Source organism: Patiria miniata, unplaced genomic scaffold (assembly GCF_015706575.1).
Source record: "Patiria miniata isolate m_02_andy unplaced genomic scaffold, ASM1570657v1 HiC_scaffold_29, whole genome shotgun sequence".
Lineage (NCBI taxonomy): Eukaryota > Metazoa > Echinodermata > Asteroidea > Valvatida > Asterinidae > Patiria > Patiria miniata.
Genome location: NW_024037068.1, coordinates 25,027,363 through 25,051,129, shown reverse-complemented (window position 1 = coordinate 25,051,129; position 23,767 = coordinate 25,027,363). Strand labels below are relative to the sequence as shown.

General features: G+C 40.9%; 1 protein-coding gene across 1 annotated transcript; it reads left to right on the top strand.

The window, feature by feature from the left end:
* The first annotated feature begins 666 nt into the window (after positions 1 to 666).
* On the top strand, positions 667 to 22,363 carry LOC119735956 (multidrug resistance-associated protein 4-like). The gene is made up of 27 exons (XM_038209933.1): positions 667 to 713; positions 840 to 950; positions 1,193 to 1,313; positions 1,934 to 2,149; positions 5,352 to 5,441; positions 6,313 to 6,476; positions 7,554 to 7,679; positions 8,337 to 8,586; positions 8,976 to 9,323; positions 11,181 to 11,270; positions 11,890 to 12,081; positions 12,418 to 12,599; positions 12,696 to 12,792; positions 13,083 to 13,265; positions 13,387 to 13,524; positions 13,768 to 13,854; positions 14,255 to 14,450; positions 14,783 to 14,862; positions 15,062 to 15,212; positions 15,696 to 15,926; positions 18,459 to 18,565; positions 19,003 to 19,194; positions 19,564 to 19,719; positions 20,314 to 20,403; positions 20,743 to 20,915; positions 21,299 to 21,404; positions 22,145 to 22,363. Exons 1-27 carry the CDS (start codon positions 676 to 678, stop codon positions 22,322 to 22,324), a joined length of 4,095 nt encoding a protein of 1,364 aa, XP_038065861.1. The 5' UTR covers positions 667 to 675; the 3' UTR covers positions 22,325 to 22,363.
* The last annotated feature ends 1,404 nt before the right edge of the window (positions 22,364 to 23,767 follow it).

Genomic DNA, 23,767 nt, shown 5'->3' with positions numbered 1-23,767 from the left:
TTGAAATAATAGACACCACCCTTTAACAGCTGGGCGTTTCTGTTTGATTCTTGCGAAAACCATGCAAGAACGAATTTCGGTGGTCACAATTTTGTCTCCGAAAAATCGAGCTGTTGAGTGTAAACTGTGATCCAGCCGCACAGTGGTGAGAAACAACATTTGTGTATTGATAATGTGTGTATTATGTACCACGTACACAACGTGTGCCGTGCCGAGCCTTGATTAGACACGACATGAAATACGTATGTGGTTATGCCACAAGATGGGTATGCCAACACATGCCGAGAATTTCAGGCCGTAATGCTCATTTCATTACTCATTTTGTACTCTGGACCCAAATCATATATACTCCATTGTTATTTGTTCCTATGGACTACACTCGAACTTTGTATTTTGGGAAACACACGTGTACACGCATCGGTGACCTTATCGCTCGGCAAGTACGTGTCACTGCAACAAAATAGCTATTAGAACAAGCACCTATATTCTGACACGATAGACAATCATTTATTCATTCCATATTATATTTCCAGCACCGTCATGGCAGCCCCTAAAGTCCGCGGTTCATCCACAACGTCGTGTTACGACAGCAACCCTAACCAAGTTCCAGATTCGACGCAGACTGAGGACGAACCGGTCAAAGCACCCTCTGGAGTCAGAAGACCGCCACATCCTATGAAGACAGCTGGTCTCTTCTCTAAACTATTTTTCATGTAAGATAACTAAACACCATACCTGCACATTGACCCATACCTACTTTATACTCCCTGTATTGTTATCTACATTTCCTCCTTCATTTTTTCTCCTTAACACAATAAATTATCCTTTTCTTCATGAAGTTGGATGTTTGACTTCTTTCGTCGGGGCTACAAGAGACTTCTTGTTGAAACAGACTTGTATGACGTTCTGCCTGACGACTCCGCTGTTGTTGTGGTCGGGAAACTCAAGAGGTAAAGTATGTGCTAATGCAAAACCCTATCCCAAAACGAAATGTGTATATAAAAACCAAGTGTCAATAGCATTTGAGCACACTATAAGCTTTCAGATCAATGACAATAACACGAACAAATACATTTACATCTGACTACCCGTGGAGAGGGAAAACAATGACTATATTACAGTTGTAAATCTTTATTGTATGTTATCGTTGGTAGGTCGAGTATGATCTTTTGAATTTCATTTCTCCACGCAGGGAGTGGAATAAAGAAATTAAGAAAAGTGAAGCCACTGGAAAGGCTCCGTCTCTTCGATGGGCGTTGGTTAGAGCTTTTGGCTGGTATTCCACAACACACGGCTTTCCTGCATTCATTGAGGTAACGAAAACCAGCTGTATGATGTGAATGAGTTTACTACCTTCCACAAAAGAGATATAGGGAGACATTTTTCAAATTCTTGGCAATTAAAACGCTAGACATTGATTACATGAATAATATATCCGATTCGAAGTCAGTCACCTAAAGTCCAAATCATTATTCTGGGTTATGTAATCCTAGGTTATTTACAACATTTTAAATAAAAGCATCTTTTAAATGGTAAACATTCAACACCAAATTTATGTTAAAAAACGACGGCGAGCACTTTCTACAGCAATTAATGGGCTTGATTTACCTTAAGGTGGGGATCTCTGCTGATCAAGGGATCGATATCGAGGCCAAAGGGCCGATTGATAATCAACGATAATTTTCTCAAAAATGGCAGCGGGGATTCTGATGCAAATAATAATCTTCGCCTACAACTTGTTATTTGGATTGGTCTCGTGTTTGTAAATAATTAAACAAAATTCACTTTGGAAAATAACCACAAAGGGTCCATGCTGTTTACATAAAATATAACATCAACCAATCGTAAATACGTTATTATATCAGTGTTTTGTTTATTCAGATGTCCTTCTTAATTTTCAAACATGTATTTTGGATGTGGACATTGTCAACAGGAGGTCGTCTTGAAGATGGCGCAGCCAGTGATGCTGAGTCGTCTTGTTCTGTATTTCTCCACGGATCTCGTGTCGACCACGGAAGCCTACTTGCAAGCATTGGGCATGTCCTTGTCTTCCCTCCTCATGGTTATCACCCACCATGCCTGCTACTTCAGCTATGGGATCACAGGAATGAGGCTAAGGACGTCCTGCTCAGGTCTCATCTTCAGAAAGGTGATTCAAGATCCAAATAGGAAAATTCAGTAGGGAGTGAACCCTTCATTGAGTTAATCCAGCTTAGTGTTATCCCCGCACGGTCCAATCAGTGTTCATTCGTTTTGAACGTACGCAAGACGGGCATTTACGTTTCAGCCAATGAAAAGCTTTGCTTGCCACGCTCCACCCACAGTTACCGCCCACCGTGACCGTCCACAGCCTTACTTTTATTATTCAAATTGTTTGCTGCATGCAAGAGGATTCCAACTCGTTGAGCGGTACAAAAATCTAAATTACCAAAGAGGATTTCTTACAATGAAAGCTGTCTGACACAATGCCTGCTGAATCTTTCTATCGAAGCAATTTTGCAAGTACATGTACATTGTACATGATGTGTTTTGAACAAAATCTAGTCGGCAAGGCCCAAAAAAAAGTCTCCGGTTTCTGGTATGCCTGCGCGTCGCCGTAGCCATGCGCGTCGGCAAAATGAAAAGGTATTTTCAATGAAAGATGATGTCTCAAAACCGCCAAACTCACTGGTTTGACTGGAATCCTGCTGCTGCACAATTTTAACGTGTTTTTAGATGGTGTTATGATCGAGAATAAGCTTTATGTGGCCTCTCTGGTCTCTCATAATATTTGCACCAAGTTTAGTCGGGCACCATTTGCAGTCATCAGCCGACATTTGAAGCAAAATAAACGGGTAAAAAAAACCTCTTTTTTGTCCTAAAGCAAACAGAATTACGCACGTAATTAGTTTAGTGCAGGTATATAAATTCAAACTGCAGGGAGTCCTCTCGGCATTTAAGCCTTCTGTATACATACTGCCTTTAGTCATGGATCCCGTGGCCACAATCATGTTCCTTTCTATGTTATTACTTGCTTTTATTGATAAGTTTACCCCCTGTTGATTTTTTTCTCGACGAAGAGCTGGCTTTTCTTTGGAATTATTTCAACACTCTGTTTATGGGTTTTCTCTGCACGGGCATATTTTGTTTGCCTGCACCTTTGCCAAGATTGCGCTACAATAGAAACTATTCTGAAGGCTTACGTAGGGTACAGCATACAGTCAGTATTCAGATTAACAATTTACTTGAAATGTAAGGAAAGAAAAAGGCTAAGGCAGAGTACGACTGCTATAGACACCATTATAAAGGCTTACGTAGGGTACAGTCAGTATTCAGATTAACAATACTCTTGAAACGCAAGGAAAGAATAAGGCTTAGGCAGGGTACGAGCGCTACAATAGACACTATTATAAGGGCTTACGTAGGGTACAGTCAGTATTCAGATTAACAATACACTTGAAACGCAAGGAAAGAATAAGGCTTAGGCAGGGTACGAGAGCTACAATAGACACTATTATAAGGGCTTACGTAGGGCACAGTCAGTATTCAGATTTACAATACACTTGCCACGTAAGGAAAGAATAAGGCTTAGGCAGGGTACGAGCGCTACAATAGACACTATTATAAGGGCTTACGTAGGGTACAGTCAGTGTTCAGATTAACAATACACTTGAAACGCAAGGAAAGAATAAGGCTTAGGCAGGGTACGAGCGCTACAATAGACACTATTATAAGGGCTTACGTAGGGCACAGTCAGTATTCAGATTTACAATACACTTAGCACGTAAGGAAAGAATAAGGCTTAGGCAGGGTACGAGCGCTACAATAGACACTATTATAAGGGCTTACGTAGGGCACAGTCAGTATTCAGATTAACAATACACTCGGAACGCAAGGAAATAATAAGGCTAAGGCAGGGTACGAGCGCTACTTAGAACAACAATAAAAATGGTACATAGGATTATAAATGCTTACGCAGGGTACAGTCAGTATTCAGATTAACAAGACATATACATTGCTAAAGGCCACGTACCGTCGGGTTCTGTCACCCTGAAAGCAAGACGAAAGTGAGGCACGATATGGGGAACGTTCGACAAATGTGCCCGTGTGAATATCAATGATGAGGAAAGGGGAACTGGTTTTAATGCATATCGCCATAAGTTTATAAACAAAGAAGAGGTTTATGGAGTAAATCATAGGTTTATAGAGTAAATCACAGTAAATCAAGAAATATTTGTATGTACCGTATTTTTATCATATTCTTTTCATAACTAAAAACGAAAAAACTGCAGCAAACTGTTTAAAGAGTACAATGACCTGAAACTACAATCAACAAACTTAGCTGACCCATCATTCGGCAAGTCCTTCCAATTTTTATTTATAATTATTTATTTATAATACATGTGATATAATCGATAACAAGTCTTTTATTTTGTTAATTTCAGTTTTTATTTATCGGAGATTATACGATAGAGCTTCAAAGAAGCAGAGATTTGTTTGAGTTTACTTTTATTGACAGGAAAAAGGGTTCACAAACTTTGTCGAAAGATTTCAACATGAGTTTGAGTTGTACGTGCACTATAGTATCCTATATACGTATACACGTATGTACAACATTTCCAGTGCATTTCTTCATCACGTCATAGGTACAGCACTATACAACTCCACTTTATTGTTCCCGATCCTGCCACTTAGAATGTTCTTTTGTTATGTTGAAATTTGTACCGCTCAACGACTTGTAATCCTCTTGCATTGTTATCGTGATTAATAGAAGCACCGAACAATTTGAATAATAAAAGTAAGGCGGTGGACGGTCACGGTGGGCGGTAACTGTGGGTGGAGCGTGGCAAGCACAGCTTTTCATTGGCTGAGACGTAAATGCCCGTCATGCGTACGTTCAAAACGAATGAACACTAACCAGACCAACCAGTATAAGCTATTCATTGTTATTTCGGTTGTGTAAAAATCAAACGATTGTGTACTATATGAACCTAGCAACCTTTTGTGTAAACTGTTGTTTACACAACTTGTGTAAAATAGTACACAACTTGTTCAGTTTTTTACACAACTGGTTACACAACTGTTGAATTATAACAAAAAATAATGTGATATTAAAAGACCAATCCCTACCATGTTGTCAGAACAACGCCATTACAGTATAAATAAACCCATCAATGCGTAGCAAACGCAGAGTACATGATTACTCCAACGATGTGTATTTAATCATTTAATCATTCATGAGTAATCTCAGCACAGCTAGTTTAAACACGATATGATATTGGTAAAGGAATCTTCACAAAATTTACAAAATGTCCTTACAAATGACATTGTAAGGAATCTAGCTAATTCTTGTTTTGTTCTCAATATTGCAGGCCTTAAGACTCAGCAACCTAGCTTTAGGAGAAACGACAATCGGTCAACTGGTCAACATCTTATCCAATGACGTCAACAGATTCGATTTGGTACGCGCCAAAAAGAGATCACGTGTGACTGCCAGTGGGACTTACAATTACACGATACTCAAAATGTGGTGACAAATTGAGCAGTATGTAAAAAACAACCCTGACCGATTGCTGTTGACGTACTAAATCCTCTGATAATTATTTAAAAAAAAATTGACAGCGTCTGACCAATATACCAACTTGTTACCTTCAAGAACATTTTTTTTTGCAACAAAAGTGATGCGTAGTGAAGCAGAAAAGCTTACCCCTCTTGCGATCCGAGTGCATTCTTGATACATCAAGTCGTCAATGAATTACAAGGGTTTTATTTTACGTTCAATTACGTTCATTATTTAATGTTAATAAGCAGGGCAGGTAAAGAAAACCTATTTTATACCCAAAACTACCCAGGCGCTATCCGATAGTGTTGACGAAACGCATTCGAAAATACTCCCGTTTTGGTCACGTGACACTGACGGCTACATGACCTTAGATTCATCAGAAATAGTCAGAATCTTTTGGTTTTGGCAAAACTGTCTTGCATCCAGACCAAAAGCGGCAAATCATGGGTACTGTCCGACAAAAGGTGGTGCTCTTCCTGGCGGAACAATGCCAACAATTGCGTGTCGTTTAAAGAAAGAAACGTGTCATAAAAAAAGACACTCCTGAAAACATAATTGATGGACGTGGTTAATGCTCCTTATTCTCACGATGGGTTCTTCACAATGTTGAGACTACGTTTGACTGGCTGTTAACTTTGTGTCATTGTGTCATGGTGCACCAGCTGTAGTAGCAGCTATATATACCCCCATCGATCCCACATCCTTTCCACATTTCGTATGTCAGGAGTTGCTTAATAATGAACCAAACTGCATCGTCTCTTTTTTAATAGGTCGCCGTGTTCATCCACTACCTCTGGATAGCTCCTCTACAGCTGACTGCTGTGGTCGCCCTAGCATGGAGAGAGATCGGAGTGTCTTGCCTCGCCGGGATCTCCATTTTGATCTTCATGGCACCCCTGCAAGGTTACATGGCGAAACTATGTTCCAAATTTAGGTAATCCTGGATGCATTAAGAAACACATGGTGATATCCGTTTTGACTTATTCTTTGGCAAACTGTCGATCAGATAACTAAAGACAGTTTTGACCCCTGTACCAACAGGCAGTAGGCCTTTAGCTGTGTTGAATGTTGACATGGGATTGCTCTCTATTACGTGCACAGTACAATAATAATGACCACTTGGTGCAACAACTACTATACTACCACAACACTGGGCTACAGCTTTCGGTACACTGTGGTACCGGGGCTGTATCATTAGTCCGACGCCTCATAGGTCCGACGCCCCATAAGTGCACAATTTCGGACTTATGAGGCACAAAATTCATTTATTCAGCCTCATAGATCCTACGCCTCATACCGTCACCGGCACCACGAACTGACACCCTCTGCATCACATGTGTACACAAAAATTTAAAAATTCAAATTTCCTTTTTTTTGGCCGATATTAGCAGTTTGTATCATGAAGTTTAACATGACGAAGATTAAATTGCTGAAATCATCTAAAATAAGCAAATTTTACTAATGAATTTTCAAGAAATTGGTCAATTCTGGTCTTTTTTGTTACCACGAAGTGACCCTGCACAGGGTGTCAGTTCGTCAAAAACAAACATTTACGTGTTTTTTTAGAGTGTGCGCATGCAATAGCGTTAGGGAGTGTCAGTTCGTGAAAACGAAAATTGACGTGTTTTTGGAGAGTGCGCGCACGCATGCGCAGTGTGTGCGCGCACTCTCCCAAAACACGTCAGTTTTCGTTTTCACGAACTTCTGACTCCTCATAAGTCCGAAATGTCGGACTTATAGGCGTCGGACTTATGAGCAGACCCCGTGGTACCAATGTCGTCTAAATATACAATTGTCTGGTATGCATATGTGCATATTGTGTTAGACAAACCCTGTGCAATGTGAGATGTTTCGTTATAAAACCAAAAAGGTAGGTTAACATTATACTACACTAATTTCCGAGGTGAGGAGTGTTTTGTTTTAAATTGTCTTCACTCTAAAGTAATGCAACTTTAAACAACCTCAAGATCTTTGTTGTAAAATTTCCCATTTGCCGTTTTCCTTTTTTCAGATCCAAAACGGCCTTGTTGTCGGATGCAAGGATCCGCATCATGAATGAAGTGATATCTTGCATACGCGTCATCAAAATATACGCGTGGGAACACTCGTTTGGAAAACTTGTCGCCGAAAGCCGAGAGTAAGTTGACTTCCCTCATACAATATATCTGCCCAGAGCAAGGTCGGATACAGAACTTGATTCTCGGGGGGGGGGGTGAAGATGGCTCGAGTATTATTATTTCTTGAAGGGGAGGGAATGCAGTGTATGAAGTATCGCACGCTATTGCCATAGTGTAATTTAAAACTAAAGGGTTTGTGTAATGAGCTTACCTGCTGACCGGACTTGTTGTCAGCTGTCTGGGGCCGATGGCTGCTGTGTGGAGCCCTTCCGACCTTTGGCAATTCCAGTCTGTTCAGGTGATTATCGACAACTGGGGCCTATTTTTTGGCTTTGCTTAGCACAAAAAAGTCTGGTTTATAAAAGCAGGTTACCAGCAAAAACTCCATGTATGTATATTACTCTTGATTAGTATTTAGCTGTTGTTTGCTATAGCATGAAAACCACGCGGAGTTTTGGCTGATAGGCTGCTTTTATAAGCCAGACTTTCTTGTGCTAAGCAAATTGGTTTGCTTAGCAGCACCGTGAAATTGGGCCCTGGTACCGTGCAGTGAGTAGGTCTACAAAGTTGCGATGGTGAGATGGTCGGCAAATAAACCAGTTTATCTAAGTAAGCAGTCTGCTGAATAAAAAAAAATAAGTTTTTTTGTAGACAGTTTTGTTTCTTCCTGTCTACAGAAAGGAGGTACGGAAAATTTTGCACAGTGCCTATTTGCGCGCAATAATTGGAGCCCTCCGGTTCGACGTCCCTCTATTGACGACATTCATCACATTCATCGTCTACGCCTCTCTGGGAAATCCCGTCACGCCTTCTAAGGTCTTCCCCGTCCTCGCACTGTTCTACAGCGCCAGGACTTGCCTGTCCAAAAATTTCCCAAGCGGGGTCATGTACTTGTCAGAGGGACTCGTCTCCATTCGAAGGATTCAGGTGAGAATTGCAAACAGAAAATCCTCAGGCCGACAAAGTTAAGATTATATGTATCCTCGATTTGTGAAGATCGTCTTCCTAAGTGTTCACTATCATTAATGGTTGTTGGCTTCCAATTTTTCAGAGTACTTTACTCTATTCAAAGACTTCGGGTGATAAAGACCGTGGTGAAAGGGTTCACTCAAATATAATTAGAGTACACTTTGTAATACAAACAAATTATGGATATAATAAAAATAAATCCTTTGTCCCGGCTGGTAATTATTATCTGCTCACTGAATAGGACCAGCACTACACTCGTTTCTGCTAGGTCTGGCTGGGTATGCTGTACACAGACGAAGGTGTCTTTCATATTGTCTTTGATGGTACTTCTTTGTTCTTCTGACCAGATGTTTTTGCTGATGGAGGAGCTGCAGAGACAGGCAAATGAGCCTAATACGGACATCATTGATAATATTTTCCTGGAAGAGCAAACGGCCTTATTGGAAAAGATCAAAACAGATGGTTTTCTTGGGAACGAATTGGACATCTCAGAGCATTCAGAGAGCGCGCAAACAGAGAGAACGAGTAGTCTAATTGAGTCTGTGGACAATGGTGAGTTGGTTGACTACCTTAGAACTGCCGTAAACAAGGAAAAGGAACCAGACGAGACTAACCTTGATACGAACGAGCTCGATACTGAGAAAGAAGATGGGGCGCGAATTGTTGTGGAGAACATGCACGGATCTTGGAACAAGGTAGAGTTGCCCATATTAATAATAATAATAATAATATAATTGATAATCATATACAGGGAAGACATTCACATAGATTTGTGCGTACACACACACACACACCCATTCTCAAATTTGTATCCTTGTGGAGACATTCCTTTGTTCTCGTGTAGTAAAGTGTTCAAGTTTGAAAGTGAAGTTTCAAAATGCTCTTATTTTAACCAGAATTAGTTTCCTTGGCTGAAATTTGGACTTAATATCCCTTTTCTAAAACTCTTTCATTTGCGACAGATCAAACCACCTTGGAAATTCCTAGTTTTTGAGTAAAACCCATATATCTATTTCGTGAAAACCTTGTGGAGACCTATTCATCTATAGAAGTTGCCCTGTGGAGACCTTTACAATGTTTTGTTCCCTATTGTGTGTGTGTCTCCACAAGGATACGAATTTGTAGTCACCCCGTCGCGAATTTCTATACGCCCGAGGACAATGCTTTGTGTTTCATTTGTCCTTGTATTATAACACTTCCCCTTACACTAAGCACGCAATCGTGCGATCGAGGACAGTTTCGAACAAAAGCACCGTCGTTCGAGGAATTGAAAGGATCTTTTGTAATCCTTTGTGGGTCTGTCCGCAATCGTAATGCCATACAAGAGCACCCACACACACACACTGACGCTTACATAGGCATAGAAGTGGGGTACTTCATTTGTTCTAGTGTACTAAAATTTCGCAACGTCGCACACTTTTTTTTAAATGCTCTTATTGTAACCATAGTTAATTTCCTGGGCTGAAATTCGGACTTAATATCCCTTTTCTAAAACTCTTTTATTTGCGACTTATCAACCCACCTTGGAAATTCCTAATTTTTGAGTAAAATCTATATATCTATTTCGTTAATAACTTGTGGGGTACCAAAACGGTACCCCGCAAGTTGGTGGGCATTCCTTGTGGGGTACCTCCCATTGTTCCGGTACCCCACAAGGCAGTGGTTGTACACGCCCACACACACACACGCGATTATCCGTTTTTTCTAAACCCAATTTTCCTCATCCTAGCCCATGAATTTCGGTATTTTTGCTAATTGGAACATGACCGATCGATCTAGCGTATTTGCGACAATGAAATGTCGCCTCTAAAAAGGCGGCTGAGGCATTAGGGAGACATTGAAACGTCTCTTAAATTACGCATGTCTACCCAATGGGAAACCTCACAGGCTAAAGTGTGTCCCAAATGGTAACATTTGCGATAGTATAAATACCAACCACAGTTTGACACTTCATAGACTTGTGACCGAAACTAAGAAGACGTGCATATGAGACGTCATGCACATACATGCCATGCAACCAAAAACTTAAACCGTACGTAGCTCTAACCTTTGACAAAATGGCGGCCTTAAGAATAGGGCGACAGTACTACTAGTCGACCTAACCAAGAAAATGTTTATGACCATAATGCTTATTCATAAAAAGTACGTTTCCACCATTGTTGGTGCTCAAGGCGTTACATTATTGTCATCCTGCTCATGCGACCAATAAAACATTCAAAATACCATCTCAGCTCCATGGGGTGTATACAGCTCGATGATGCCATTTCGGCGCATAGCAGCTAAAATCTACCATAATAACCATCTCTGACCTCACAAATACCCATTTACTCCTGGATTAATAGAAGCAATGAGTGACAAAGTGACTTGCCCAAGGTCACAAGCACCATGGCCGCAGGCTGGACTCGAACCCACAACCTACAGAATTACCCAATGGAACGATTGAAGTAATATTGTGTCATATTGTTTGTTTTTCCACGACTTCTATATTTGATTCGAAATAGAAATATCGTATAAAACACAGTCAGATAGAATTGTTTTTACTCAATCAAAAGGACATCAGGAACACAGTGCTACAAGACGTCACTTTCCGAATTCAACCAGGGGAGTTGCTTGCAGTCATTGGGCCTGTTGGTTGTGGCAAGGTTAGTAAACCAAATGATTCGAATCCGGTGAATCCTTCCTTTGACATATTGTGGCGGATTCTCCTGATGAGACCATTTCTCAGACCCGAGACGTTGCAAGCAATGTTAATCTTACGGGATGCAAATTCGTTTTGGTAGAAATGTACCGCCGAATGAATTGATTAGGTAACTCGGCCCAAATAAGTCAAATAAGCACCGTAGGACACCTTGTTTTGGCCACAGCAATAACAATATAGCTTATTGAATCAACAATTAATTGCGCTAGTCTCCTATTAAACAAGTCAACACGTGGGTTGCACTTTCGCTACAATATAGAGGTTCATATTTTTCTGCCCCTTCATATTAGTGTGTGTAGTTCATCTTTCAATATTTATACACGAGGTAAGCCGGGCGGCTTACCGTTTACATCCTGAAGGATTGGTTTAATTTGGGATGCTTGACATGTTCTCCTGTTCTCCATCTTCTCTACAATTTCTCTTGACTGGTACAGTCAGTCAAAGACTTATTCGATAGATATCATTGATCTCTTTGTGTGAGTCTCCGCATGAAATACGTGAATTTATACCCACAATGATGAAGGCGTCACAATCTCAGGTGTTTGATGTTTACTTCTTAACAGTCTTCGCTTCTGATGTCCCTTCTGGGAGAGATGCCTACTGTATCAGGAGTTAACGTCTTGAATGGTCGGGTTGGCTACACGGCTCAACAGCCCTGGATCCTTTCTGGCTCGCTAAGGGACAACATCCTCTTCGGCAACGAATACCAGCCGGCCAAGTACCAACGAATCATCACACAGTGTGCGCTAACCAGGGTAAGTTTGTGGGGACCATTGAAAGTGGCGCTGTTCAATCGCTGGTGATCTTTGCATGACACTTCTTGGGTTTTAAAAATCTTGACTTCGTCCACAGACTCTGTTCTAAAAGAATTTGGGGGCCCTTACTTAAAGGATTTGAGAGACTTTGACTTAATGTCAGGCCGCGTTTTGCTTGGGAAGACATTGAACTATGTTATCCCGGCAAACAAAATAAAGAAAATCCTATGTTGTCTTGACCCTTTTGATAATTCTTAAGCCACGGATGAAAACTCGAGGCTGATACACTTTTTCTGTATGCAGAATAATTGTGTAACCCTGAGCTCCTATTTACAGGATATCGAACTGCTTCCTGAAGGTGACCTGACGCTGGTTGGTGAGCGTGGTGTGACCCTTAGTGGAGGTCAGAGGGCAAGGGTTAGCCTCGCCAGGGCCTTGTACAGCGATGTCGATGTGTATCTACTTGATGATCCTCTGAGTGCAGTAGATCCAGCAGTTGGTAGACACCTCTTTGAAAAGTGAGAACCTACGATGGATAAAAACAAATTGTACTCATCTTTCCAGAAACGTCTCAGTTCAAGAGATGGCAACTTTTGTATTTGTTTTTCCAATAGGTGCATTCTCCATGAAATGAGGGACAAAGCTGTGATCCTTGTCACCCATCAGCTTCAATTCATTGACAAGGCGGACAAGATTCTCATTCTTAAGGAGGTACTTAAATAAATATACATGAACCTTTTCGGCACTCACCTTCGTTTCGCGGCAATTTCCGAGGTAAACCCAACCAAGGTAGTTCACGTCATTTAAGGATGTCTTCATGTGAAGATATATATGTGAAGATATAGTACAGGCTGCAGTGCTGAATTTTGATGATTTTTTTTCTTATTAAGAAGCAGTTCATTTCACGTTGATAACTTCAGTGGTGATAGAGAAAAGATAATAACATTATTTGTTTTTTAAATATAGTTATTATTGTCAGATATTTATCTCTCATCTGTAAGGGTGAGGTGGCTGGATACGGAACCTTCCAAGAGCTGCAGGAAGACGGCATGGACTTCGCTGCCCTTTTGAAGAAGAAATCTGTAGATGGTGATTACGATGGAGAGAATGATGTAAATCCTGAACGACTTGACGACACGGTGTCCATCTGTTCAGATGTCTCGTTTCACCCCGACAGTCATGAGGTGCGTTTTCTTGGTTCATGCACAAAACGATTCGTAAAGTGGATTCCTTCGTAAGAAAAAAATACAAGTGGAATTTATTCAAATGAGTTTACATATATCAATCAATTATCTAATTGTCTAGGTTGAGACACCTTTTGATGTCGTCCTTGAGGATATGGTGGCCGGCACTGTGGAGTGGATGGCGTACATCCGGTTCTTCAGAGCGGCTGCTGGGGTACCCTTTCTGCTCTTCTGGGTCATTGTTGTAGTCGGTGCACAGGTAGATTCTTATCGCCGGGATTATAAAAAAAGCTTCACCTGCCTCTTTAACCTCAATAATATCAAAAATTAGGTTTTTGGAATAATTTGGTGACTCTAAAATCAATTGGAAGGCTACACCGTTGATGGGTAATATGCTTACCGTTGATATTGTGTTTGTTTAACAGTAAAAAAACCTAAAGCAGCATCCTACTGATTTGGCTTAACTGAGCTACGGTTTCTGCTTCTCTGCTTTTGGTTTAAGGCATTGCTTTCTTACACGAATGTCTGGCTAGCGATGTGGACAATCGAAGAAGAGAAGGATCTAGTGGACAGAAATGTTACCAGTCAGGTTGGTTGACGGGTAGGATCAGTATCAGGAAAGGTATGGCGTACAGAGCCATTTGCTGAAGTACACTTGGTCAAATAGTCAGGGTAGATGCAGTTGTATTGAAATTGAGATACCTTTTTGAAACCTAGCGAGCATGCGCAAGCTTTAATTATGGTTTAATCCTTTTTTAGTTGACCACCCACTAGTTCAACGGTTTGTGCTGACTACTCACAAGTGAAAGGGCGTCTCGAAGAACGTAGCGATGACGCTTACGTGAAATTCCAATCAGGCCATCTTGAAAAATAAAGTTATTCTTTATCCACAAACGATTAGCTCAGTGTTAGTTATGTGACAGGTAAAACCTAAGGAAACGCTTGGCCTAGCTTTTTCTTTCATTTTGTCCTATGTGTAGTATTATCAGGACGGCACGGAGTACGAGAACCGGTCATACTACATAAGCATATACGCCATCTTGTGTGGAGCTACCACCGCCGCCTTGTTTCTTCGGGCCTTTCTGTTCTTCCATGTCTTTGTTACCGCCTCAAAGGCCCTACACAACCAGATGTTTGGCGCTATCATCAGAGCGCCCATGCAGTTTTTTGATACAAATCCTGTGGGTGAGACACTGTTAATCAATTACCGCGTTGGTCAAGTGTAATCGATGTCCTTAGAGGCAAGGAGAGGTACATGTTTTGTAGTTTACAAAACAGAATATTGTGCGTTGTGTATGCACATCATCGCGGCCGTTCGTTTGTTTAATCATACTGCGGGGCCTGCACACATGCCCCCAGTTCGATGGATCATTATTGGACAGTTTAGTGCACCGAACAGGCTCTACGCTAACCTCAAATGGGATCATGGAAGATACCACATATTGTCTGCACGATGGCAAAATGTAAACGTTCTGCCAGAAATGCAAGGACCTGATGTATGTATATTTCGGTTCCAGGTCGGATTCTGAATCGCTTTGCTAAAGATATTGGCTACATGGATGACGTTTTGCCATCTACATTCACCGAATTCCTTGAGGTAAAGTACAGACTACACAAACACAATTATGCGTATATCAAAAAAAAAGGTGAGTTGCCTTCTACTGACAATTTCTAACAAACTGGATTTACTTAAATATTGATTATCTGAGTATCTAGAAAATTAAATCAAAGACCTGATTGTCAGTGCCTCAATTTCTGGTTGTTAATTAATGTCATTGTTTCATTGTCTTCTCCAGATTTCTTTAAGTGCGATTGCCAATGTCATCCTGATCTCCATCTTCAACCCTTTTTGCCTCGTTTTCACATTGCCGATCGGAGTCGTCTTTCAGTTCACGAGGAAGTACTACCTAGCCTCCTCTCGAGACGTTAAAAGATTGGAAGCAATAGGTAGGCCAATCTTGAACGTTGAAATGCATAATCACAAGATCATAATGTAAAATGATGAACAATGATAAAAGAAAAACTTTGTCACAGGCGGTAACATATCCCGCAGGGGGAAGGAGACAAGGGAAGGGGGAATTTTACCTTAATAACTTGTTTTGGGGAAGAAAATAAATAACAAATTAAGATTACTTGAGGTTGTTTTCCAGCAAAATGAGGTACACCTTTTTAAATTAAATATACTCTTTTCCCCTTTTTTACAAAATTGGGGCCGTGGATTGTTTTCAGAAACATTACTCATTTTGCCCATTGGACACAAACATGCATTTTACGGTGTAATGATAACACAATTCTTGATGTAGCTTGTCATTTCACCTGATATTCTTTTGTGATGAACTCGTGATGACTACAGATATCGAACACAACTGTCCTGTTGCCTCCTTCATTGGATGGTTTGACCGATTATGTAATCATGTGCACCTGTTTTAGCTCGCAGTCCAGTATTCTCCCACCTGTCAGCCACCCTGACTGGTCTGAGTACCGTCCGCGCCTTCAAGGCTCAGCAGCGATTCACCGCGGACTTTGACGGGTACCTGGACGGCCACACTAGGGCCTGGTTCCTATTCCTGTCCGCGGCTCGATGGTTCGGTGTTCAGCTGGATTTCTTGTGTGTGTTATTTGTCACCGGAGTCAGTTTTGCATGCGTCTTTGCCGCAGATCGTAAGTCAGTACTTACACAAAGTAACTTAGTCCAGTAAACAAAGATAATCACAGGTAGTATGGATGAAGTGGCCTTAAACCATTAAACCATTTCATAATAATGAGTGCAAAACTTCACACTTAAACAACTTTGGTAATATAGTTTTGCCCAACCTTATCATGAAATTACAGTGCCTTAATTGTGGGTTGATTCGGGTAATAAGTGGCGAACCTCAAGGATGAATTTGCTCAAGAGTGTAGACAATTGGTGAGTGGCCAACATGGGGCTAACTGCCAAATTTGAGAGTAAATTCAACTTTATGTGAGAAGTTAACTTGGTATAACCTATGACAGTACAGAAGTTTAGAATAATATTAATTTTTGAGACCCATTGGGGGTAAAACTATAAAAAAAAATATGCTTCAAGATGTGACTACGATATGCATGTATAGGCTACATGTACAATGGCTTTTAAACACACGGGTATGTACAACGCGCATGTACACTGATCATGTTGACGCGCGCGTTTGCACACCTGACATGTGTATAAATAACGACACTGTCACCCTAATAAGCATAATTTGCTACATTAATTTTTGAAGTAAAAAAACCTGTCATCAGGTACGTCCATTATTGTTCGGAATGTGGGGCTTAAATGAATATAGTATTAGGCCAAAAAAAAACAGTCTCCAGTTTCTGGTATGGAGCTTGCCCAAAAAGTGTTGCGGCGACGCGGCTTCTTTTTTTTAACCTGACTTTTTTGCTTCAAATGTCGGCTGATGACTGCAAATGGTGCCCGACTAAACTTAATGCAAATATATGGGAGTCCAGAGAGGCCACATAAAGCTTATTCTTGATCATAACCCCATCTAAATACACGTTAAAATTGTGCAGCAGCAGGATTCCAGTCAAACCAGTGAGTTTGGCGGTTTTGAGACATCATCTTTCATTGAAAAAAAAAATCCTTTTGCCGACGCGCATGGCTACGGCGACGCGCGCGCATACCAGAAACCGGAGACTTTTTTGTTTGGCCTTAGGGACACAGTTATTACAGATATTAATCTTTACTTCATGGTTATGTTTACTTCATGGCAGAGATGGTTATGTGATTGATTTAGCTTGCTTGCGCCTAACAGGCAGCATCGAGCTGTATACTCCCCAGGGAGCTGAGATGGTATTTGGAATGTTAAATTGGCCCAATGATCAGGGGTAATAATAATACTGTAATACTGGTTGGAGAAGTAGGTATTGAAGCATCAAGCTCGGCCAGAGATCTTGGTGTCGTTATAGACAGCACTTTGGAAATGAAATATCATGTTCGCGCCATCACAAGATCAGCTTCATTTGCCCTGCATAAGATTAGTAAGATTCGCAGATACCTCGATAAAACTACTACAGAACAACTCCTACATGCATTTGTGACATCTCGGTTGGACTACTGCAACAGTCTCCTCTGTGGTCTCCCTGCGTGTGACATTTCCAAGTTGCAGAGAGTTCAAAACTCTGCTGCTAGGCTGTTGACAGGCACCAAATATCGTGACCACATACAACCTGTGCTTTACAATCTGCACTGGTTGCCTGTCGCGCAAAGAATCCATTTTAAAATCTTGCTACTCACCTACAAAACCTTGAATGAGCTTGCCCCAGTCTACTTAAATGAGATCATCACCCAGTATCAACCAAATCGCAGTCTCCGGTCATCATCACAACGCCTCCTTCAACAACCTCACAGAGGGCGCACTGCTTTTTACAGTGATCGTGCGTTCTCGCTTTCAGCTCCCCGGCTCTGGAACACCTTACCGGCCTATATTCGGGATTCAAACTCACTTGATCACTTCAAAAAGGTTATTAAAACACATCTTTTTAAAATTGCCTTCAGCTAGATAAACCGCTTCAAATAATGTACATGTACTTTTATTTATCTGCTGCAAAGGATGAAAGTAAGTTTTTTAAGCCAGCACTAGAACGTATTATTATTATTATTATTTTTATTAAGTAATCGTCCAGCCAGGTGATTGTGATTTTTAATGCATTTTTTATGGGTCTTACCGTATATATTAATTAACTTTTTGATGTATTAGTAGTTTTATGAGCTTTTAAATGTATTCAAATAACATTCAAACTAAACATTTTAATGGACTAGTAATATATATATTTAGCTTTTTAGAAGTATTGAAGTAATTTCTTTGTAAAGCGCATTGAGATTTCGTATGTAATGCGCTATATAAGAACTAATTATTATTTTATTATTATTTAGTGTACTAAAAAGAGCGTTCTTAAATGCCGATTATTATTACTTCATCTTCAAGCTTTGCGCATCCTTTGCATTACCATCTAAGTTTTCAGTTGACCGCCATCTTGAATATACCTATAACAGCTTCAACTAATTAGTAATGATTAAAGAAGGGGTTTTTCACTTTAGAAGGCTTAGCAGATGGTCAACAAAAGACACAAGTGATAGATTTGGTATCCATTGGTCTTAACAATTTGCCAAAGTCCGTGTCGAAGATAATCTGGTTAAAAAGGGTGTATTTTATTTTGTTTTTCCCGTAGTTCTTGATCTCAACTCTGGCATTGTCGGTCTCTCCTTGACGTATGCGATGGGTCTCATGGGGGAGTTCCAGTGGGCGGTGCGACAGAGTGCAGAGTTAGAAAACCAGGTGAGCTCTGACAGTTATCCCTCTCCAAAAGAAACGCTTGTGGCTACGGCTTTTTTTCACCGTGTCGCTTTGCCAGAACCAAATCTGTAGCCACAAATGATCTCCTGCATTTGGACACGACTCAAGTCGGATGTGAGCGGATCAGCTATCATGGTGATCAGCAGAGAGATGTCAGAAAAGATGATATTTTACAATTTTGATCTGGTGACTAACGTTTAGTTTGACCAAACATTTCATTTCATAGAGTGACACTTCCGATGTCCATGCATGTAATTAGGGCAGTCCCCAGTGCATCCATGCAGGACTCGACAACATCAGAGATTTTCATCAAAATTCCTTCTGTTTTGACGTTACAACATTTTGTAGACAGAACAAACTGAAGTGATTGAAGGCTATCTGTGTCATCAGTGACACTCTGTCTTTTTATGTACGTTCAGATGATATCTGTAGAGCGTGTTTGTGAGTACATCGATATCAAACCGGAGGCACCATTGCAAACCGATCACAAGCCACCTCCAGACTGGCCACAAGATGGCGGCATTACGCTCCAAGATGTCTCTCTGAGATACAGTGATGATGGGCCATTGGTACTACGCGAAATTAACTGCGTCATCAGGCCAACAGAAAAGGTGAGACTACATATCCATGTATGCAAACGAAGGTTCTACTTTACTTGTTATCGTTATTCTTGCCAAAACAAAAATGCAAAGCAGAATCAGGCGTCAGCCGAGTGATTTGAAGAAGGAAGAGTCTGCATGTACTTTCCGATGTAATCGACGACCATACATGTATTAATTAGAATTAGATCGTATACCAACATGAATTTTGAAGGGAGGTGGGATCAATGCTCTCTCGGGATTGCTGCATCAACTATAGCTTGGTCTATGATTAACTGGTTAGAACAGATTTGTGTTTGGTGAATTCAATCAAGTTACATCAAGCACTAATTTTGAAGGCTTAAAGAATCATCCTTATACCCATCATATCGCGGCTTTCAGGTGGGCATCGTAGGCCGGACAGGAGCCGGCAAGAGTTCCCTGATGACAGTGTTGATGAGACTGGCTGAGCCCACAGGTACCGTAATGATAGACGGTATCAACACAGCCCTGATAGGACTGCATGACCTCCGCAAGAAAGTCTCATTCATCCCACAGGTAATGAAAGCCCCTTAGCATTGGTGGCATGGGTGGCTTGTGCGTAAAGCGCTCGCCTCTCACCAAGGTGACCACGGTTCGAATCCCGGCCGCGGATCAAATGTGAGTAGAGTTGTGCGTTGGTTCTCTCCTGTGCCACGAGGGTTTTTCTCCGGGCCCTCCAGTTTTCCTCCCTCTGGAAAAAAATCAAACATTTTCGATCTCAGGCTGTGCTCCGTGGTCATATATGGGTCGATGTGGCCGGCAGCCATAGGCGCCTTTACGTGCCAGCGGCCCTACCACGTTGTAACCGCGTCCTTTGCAATTCAGCATACCAGCTGCGAGTAAGGCTGATTAGCCTTCCAAATTTATTATAAATATTATTATTATTATAACTTAGCAAACTGTACACATGTTCAGTAACAAAAGAAAAAGAATCACCTCGAGTAGGCCTACACCATGTGCTTTTGCTACTTTTCTGGAAAGGTTAAGGGATGTTAGTTTTTTGTTAACGTCGAACATAATGTCTACGTATCTGCTTTTAAAACTAGTTCGTGATATCGTAGAACGATTTTTCTTGTAACCTTGTTTTTTACTGGTTCTCCATGCTCAAAGGACCCAGTTCTATTCAGCGGAACACTTCGCAAGAACCTGGATCCTTTCAGTGAACACTCGGATTCTGATATATGGAGGGCTGTTGAAGAGGTACGTAATGTGTTCTGCTTTCGTCTATGCCCTGTTTGTTCATTTAGGCTACACTGAGACAATGACACACAAACAAATCTAAAACTGCAGATATAAAAATGCCCTTTTTTTTCTCGCACTGGCTGTCGCTCGGTATCGATTTCAGCAGTAGGTAATCTAAACTGTGAACCGAATTATTAATCCAAGGTTTCCATCGTTGGGGCTTGAAAGCAATGAAAAATCTTGCGACAGGTAACTAGACAAATCTCTGGAAGATGGGGAATCGTAGAAAACAAGAAGAGGCTACTTGTGGATATGATTTTCACTACTAAGAGCGCCTTTTTGTGTCCCAAATTAAAGGTTGAGTTGAAACCAGCGATTGAGGAGCTACCGGACAAGTTGGAGGCAGTCTTGACTGAGGGAGGCACTAATTTCAGTGTGGGTCAGAGGCAGCTACTGTGTCTGGCTAGGGCTATCCTACGCAAGAACAAGATCCTCATAGTGGACGAAGCCACAGCCAACGTGGACATCAGGTGAGTGTACATGCTTAGGATTTACCTGGCAAACGCCATACGGGTTTTAACTAAATCAACTGTATCATCCACCATTTTTTATTTCTCATACAGATAATCAGATAGCCCGTAAGAAACTCGCTGGCGCTTTACACTAACCCTGAAAAATAAAATGAGGAAAGACCACTTATAAATAAATGCTCATTTCCACCTGTTACTGATTTACAGGATCAGTGTTGAGTTGAAGAGCTGAGACCATTCATGGTCAAAGTGGATTCCTGGATAAAGTGATGGAATTGAAAAGTGGGCAAAATCCCTATTTATATTTGGCGGTGGCTTTTAGAGATCTTATTATTGTCGTAAAAAATATAAAGTTGTTATTTTTTTTTATTTCCTTCCAATAGAACTGACCGCTTGATTCAGGCAACCATCAGACGGCGGTTCAAACACTGCACAGTTCTGACAATAGCTCATCGTCTCAACACAATAATGGACTCGGACAAAGTTATGGTATGACTTCAGGGCATGCGAGATTTAATAATAGAATGTTGATTGACCAACAGAACATACTGTTTTCGCATTACGTCGGTCGCACCACGAACCGGCGTATCTCAATTTTTGGCAAAATTGAGTTTTCGTTATTAACGTTTACATTGCATCGAAATGCTCCTCTTCACTGATCTGAATATTAAAAACACTCACCAGACTCTGCGGTGTATCTCTAAAAACTTCAAAATCATTCACGACGATGTGACGTTTTACGATACACCGCTTTATACGCAAATTCCAATAGTGCCATGACGTCACCAAGAAGCATCGACATGAAAAGTGTGAATTTATTGTTTCACCAACCGACGTATCCCGGTCTCTGGCGCAATTACGTGCGTTGTATGGAATACGATAAAACATGTTTCACGAAGTGACGTGTATCTTGAGAACCGAATTTCTTAAAAACTAAGCAACTAAGATGCACACGGATTGCATACAATAAAGTTTAATCTATAGCAAAAACGAAACAGCTTGAATTCTTACACAGGGAGTAAAGAAAATGGGCCTACAAATTTATGACAAACTTTAAATTGAGATAAGTCGGTTCGTGGTGCGACCGATTTTGTAATACATTGTGATGTGATGTGTTTGATTGATCCATCCAAAATGTCGGGTTTTTTTTAACAACTCGGAGGAAATGTGTCTTTTGATTCCCGAGGTGATCATTAAGTCTTGTTGTTGTTGTTGTTGTTGTTTTTCAGGTGCTCGACGCAGGGCAGCTCATCGAGTTTGACGAGCCTTACGTTCTGCTCCAGAAGGAAGACGGTATCTTCAGCAAGATGGTGCAAGAGACCGGCAAGGCAGAGGCAGCCAAACTCCTGCAGATCGCCAAAAAGACCTCATCGACACTGAAGACGTTGACGAACCTATCTACCTCTTAACCTTTACCAATAAGGAGTATCTTTTTCGGCTGGGACGGGCTACAAATTTCCAAAATATAATATTGTGTTCAAAACAAATTGATTTACATGAAACCATGTAGTGTATTTTAATTAATTTCGTAATTGATTAATAAATCTTATAAAATCTTATATAGCGTCGAATCCGCCAAGTAAAATGATCATGGCGCATTCAACATCATTAAATGATAACTGTAAGGTTTCACAGCAAAAATAAGTGAAATTCAAACTGAAAAGAAAGGAGAGGTGAACAAATTTGATTGAAGAGACAATTTAAATAACTGCAAAGAAGACGTTTGTCGTAGTTCAACTGGTGGGTTGTTCCAGAGGTTGGGAGCGGCGGGTGAAAAATGGACACATCATAGCGAACGCATGATGGAGCACTGCATTGTAAGAAGCTCTTCATGTGGACATGATTTACAGACGTAGATGAGAGTTTGCCGACACGAGCCACGATTTGCAATCAACAATGACTAGTAGAAAATGCAGATGAACCTATGCATGCCTGTCTATACATGTGGACACCCATCGTTGCCCAATGATGTTGATATGGTCATGGACGAGGGAAGCTTAAATTGTATTCCCAGGACGGTTGGGGCCAAGTCATGCATAATTCAGTAGTTTCAATCTGCTAGGTATGTTTATTCACGAAAAAGAACAATGTTATCAAGAACATTGTTGTTATTTAGTCAACCAGTCACGTTGGAGCATTTTAAAATGCGGCCGTCGTCGAGCTACCACAGAAGCCTAGCTAGTAGATAACGAGATGAGCTATGGATATAAAGATCCCTGGTTCGAATCCACGTCGTCGCTGCCATTTTTATCAACTATTTTTTTTCTCTCAATTTATCTTTGCGATAATTTTAATTTAACCCAAAAAGAGAAAGAGAACAGGCTAAGTGTCTTGCCATGATTCAAAGGAAAACTGAACTATGCATGATTAGGCCCCAACTCTCCAAAAAAATGCGCAAGCAGGAAGTGACTTACCATTGAATATGAATTGCGCCCCCTATTGTTTTCAAACGATAATGAAACTATCAGGCAGTAATTTCTTTGAAGAATCAATGGAGGAATTTGGGCACATGGTCACCGTACACTCACGAGGATCCCTTCAATTGAGAATCCGTTGTGTTTGCTACTGTACAAAGCAATTGCTCTGTGACGGATTACCTGAATAGCCAACACAATGATTTTGCCATTGAAGGGGGCCTTTGTGATAGAATTACTAGCGTGCCCAGATTGGACTATAGCAAAAAAAAGTGTATGCATCAATGAAACTTGCTTTTAGGTGTGCAGTCAAATTTGCATGTTTGTAGTTTCCCCACCATCCTTTGAAGAAGCATTATTAGATTTTGTTGTCGGATAAGTTATTTTTCTACAGGTGACATGGAAGGTAATCTCGGTCTGTTACGCGCCGTGTCTCAT

Coding starts and splice junctions, on each gene's coding strand:
- LOC119735956 (XM_038209933.1), top strand. CDS start 676: ATGAAGACAGCTGGTCTCTTCTCTAAACTATTTTTCAT. Junction 15,927..18,458: donor ATGCGTCTTTGCCGCAGATC/GTAAGTCAGTAC, acceptor TTTTTCCCGTAG/TTCTTGATCTCAACTCTGGC. Junction 20,916..21,298: donor ACAGCCAACGTGGACATCAG/GTGAGTGTACAT, acceptor TCCTTCCAATAG/AACTGACCGCTTGATTCAGG.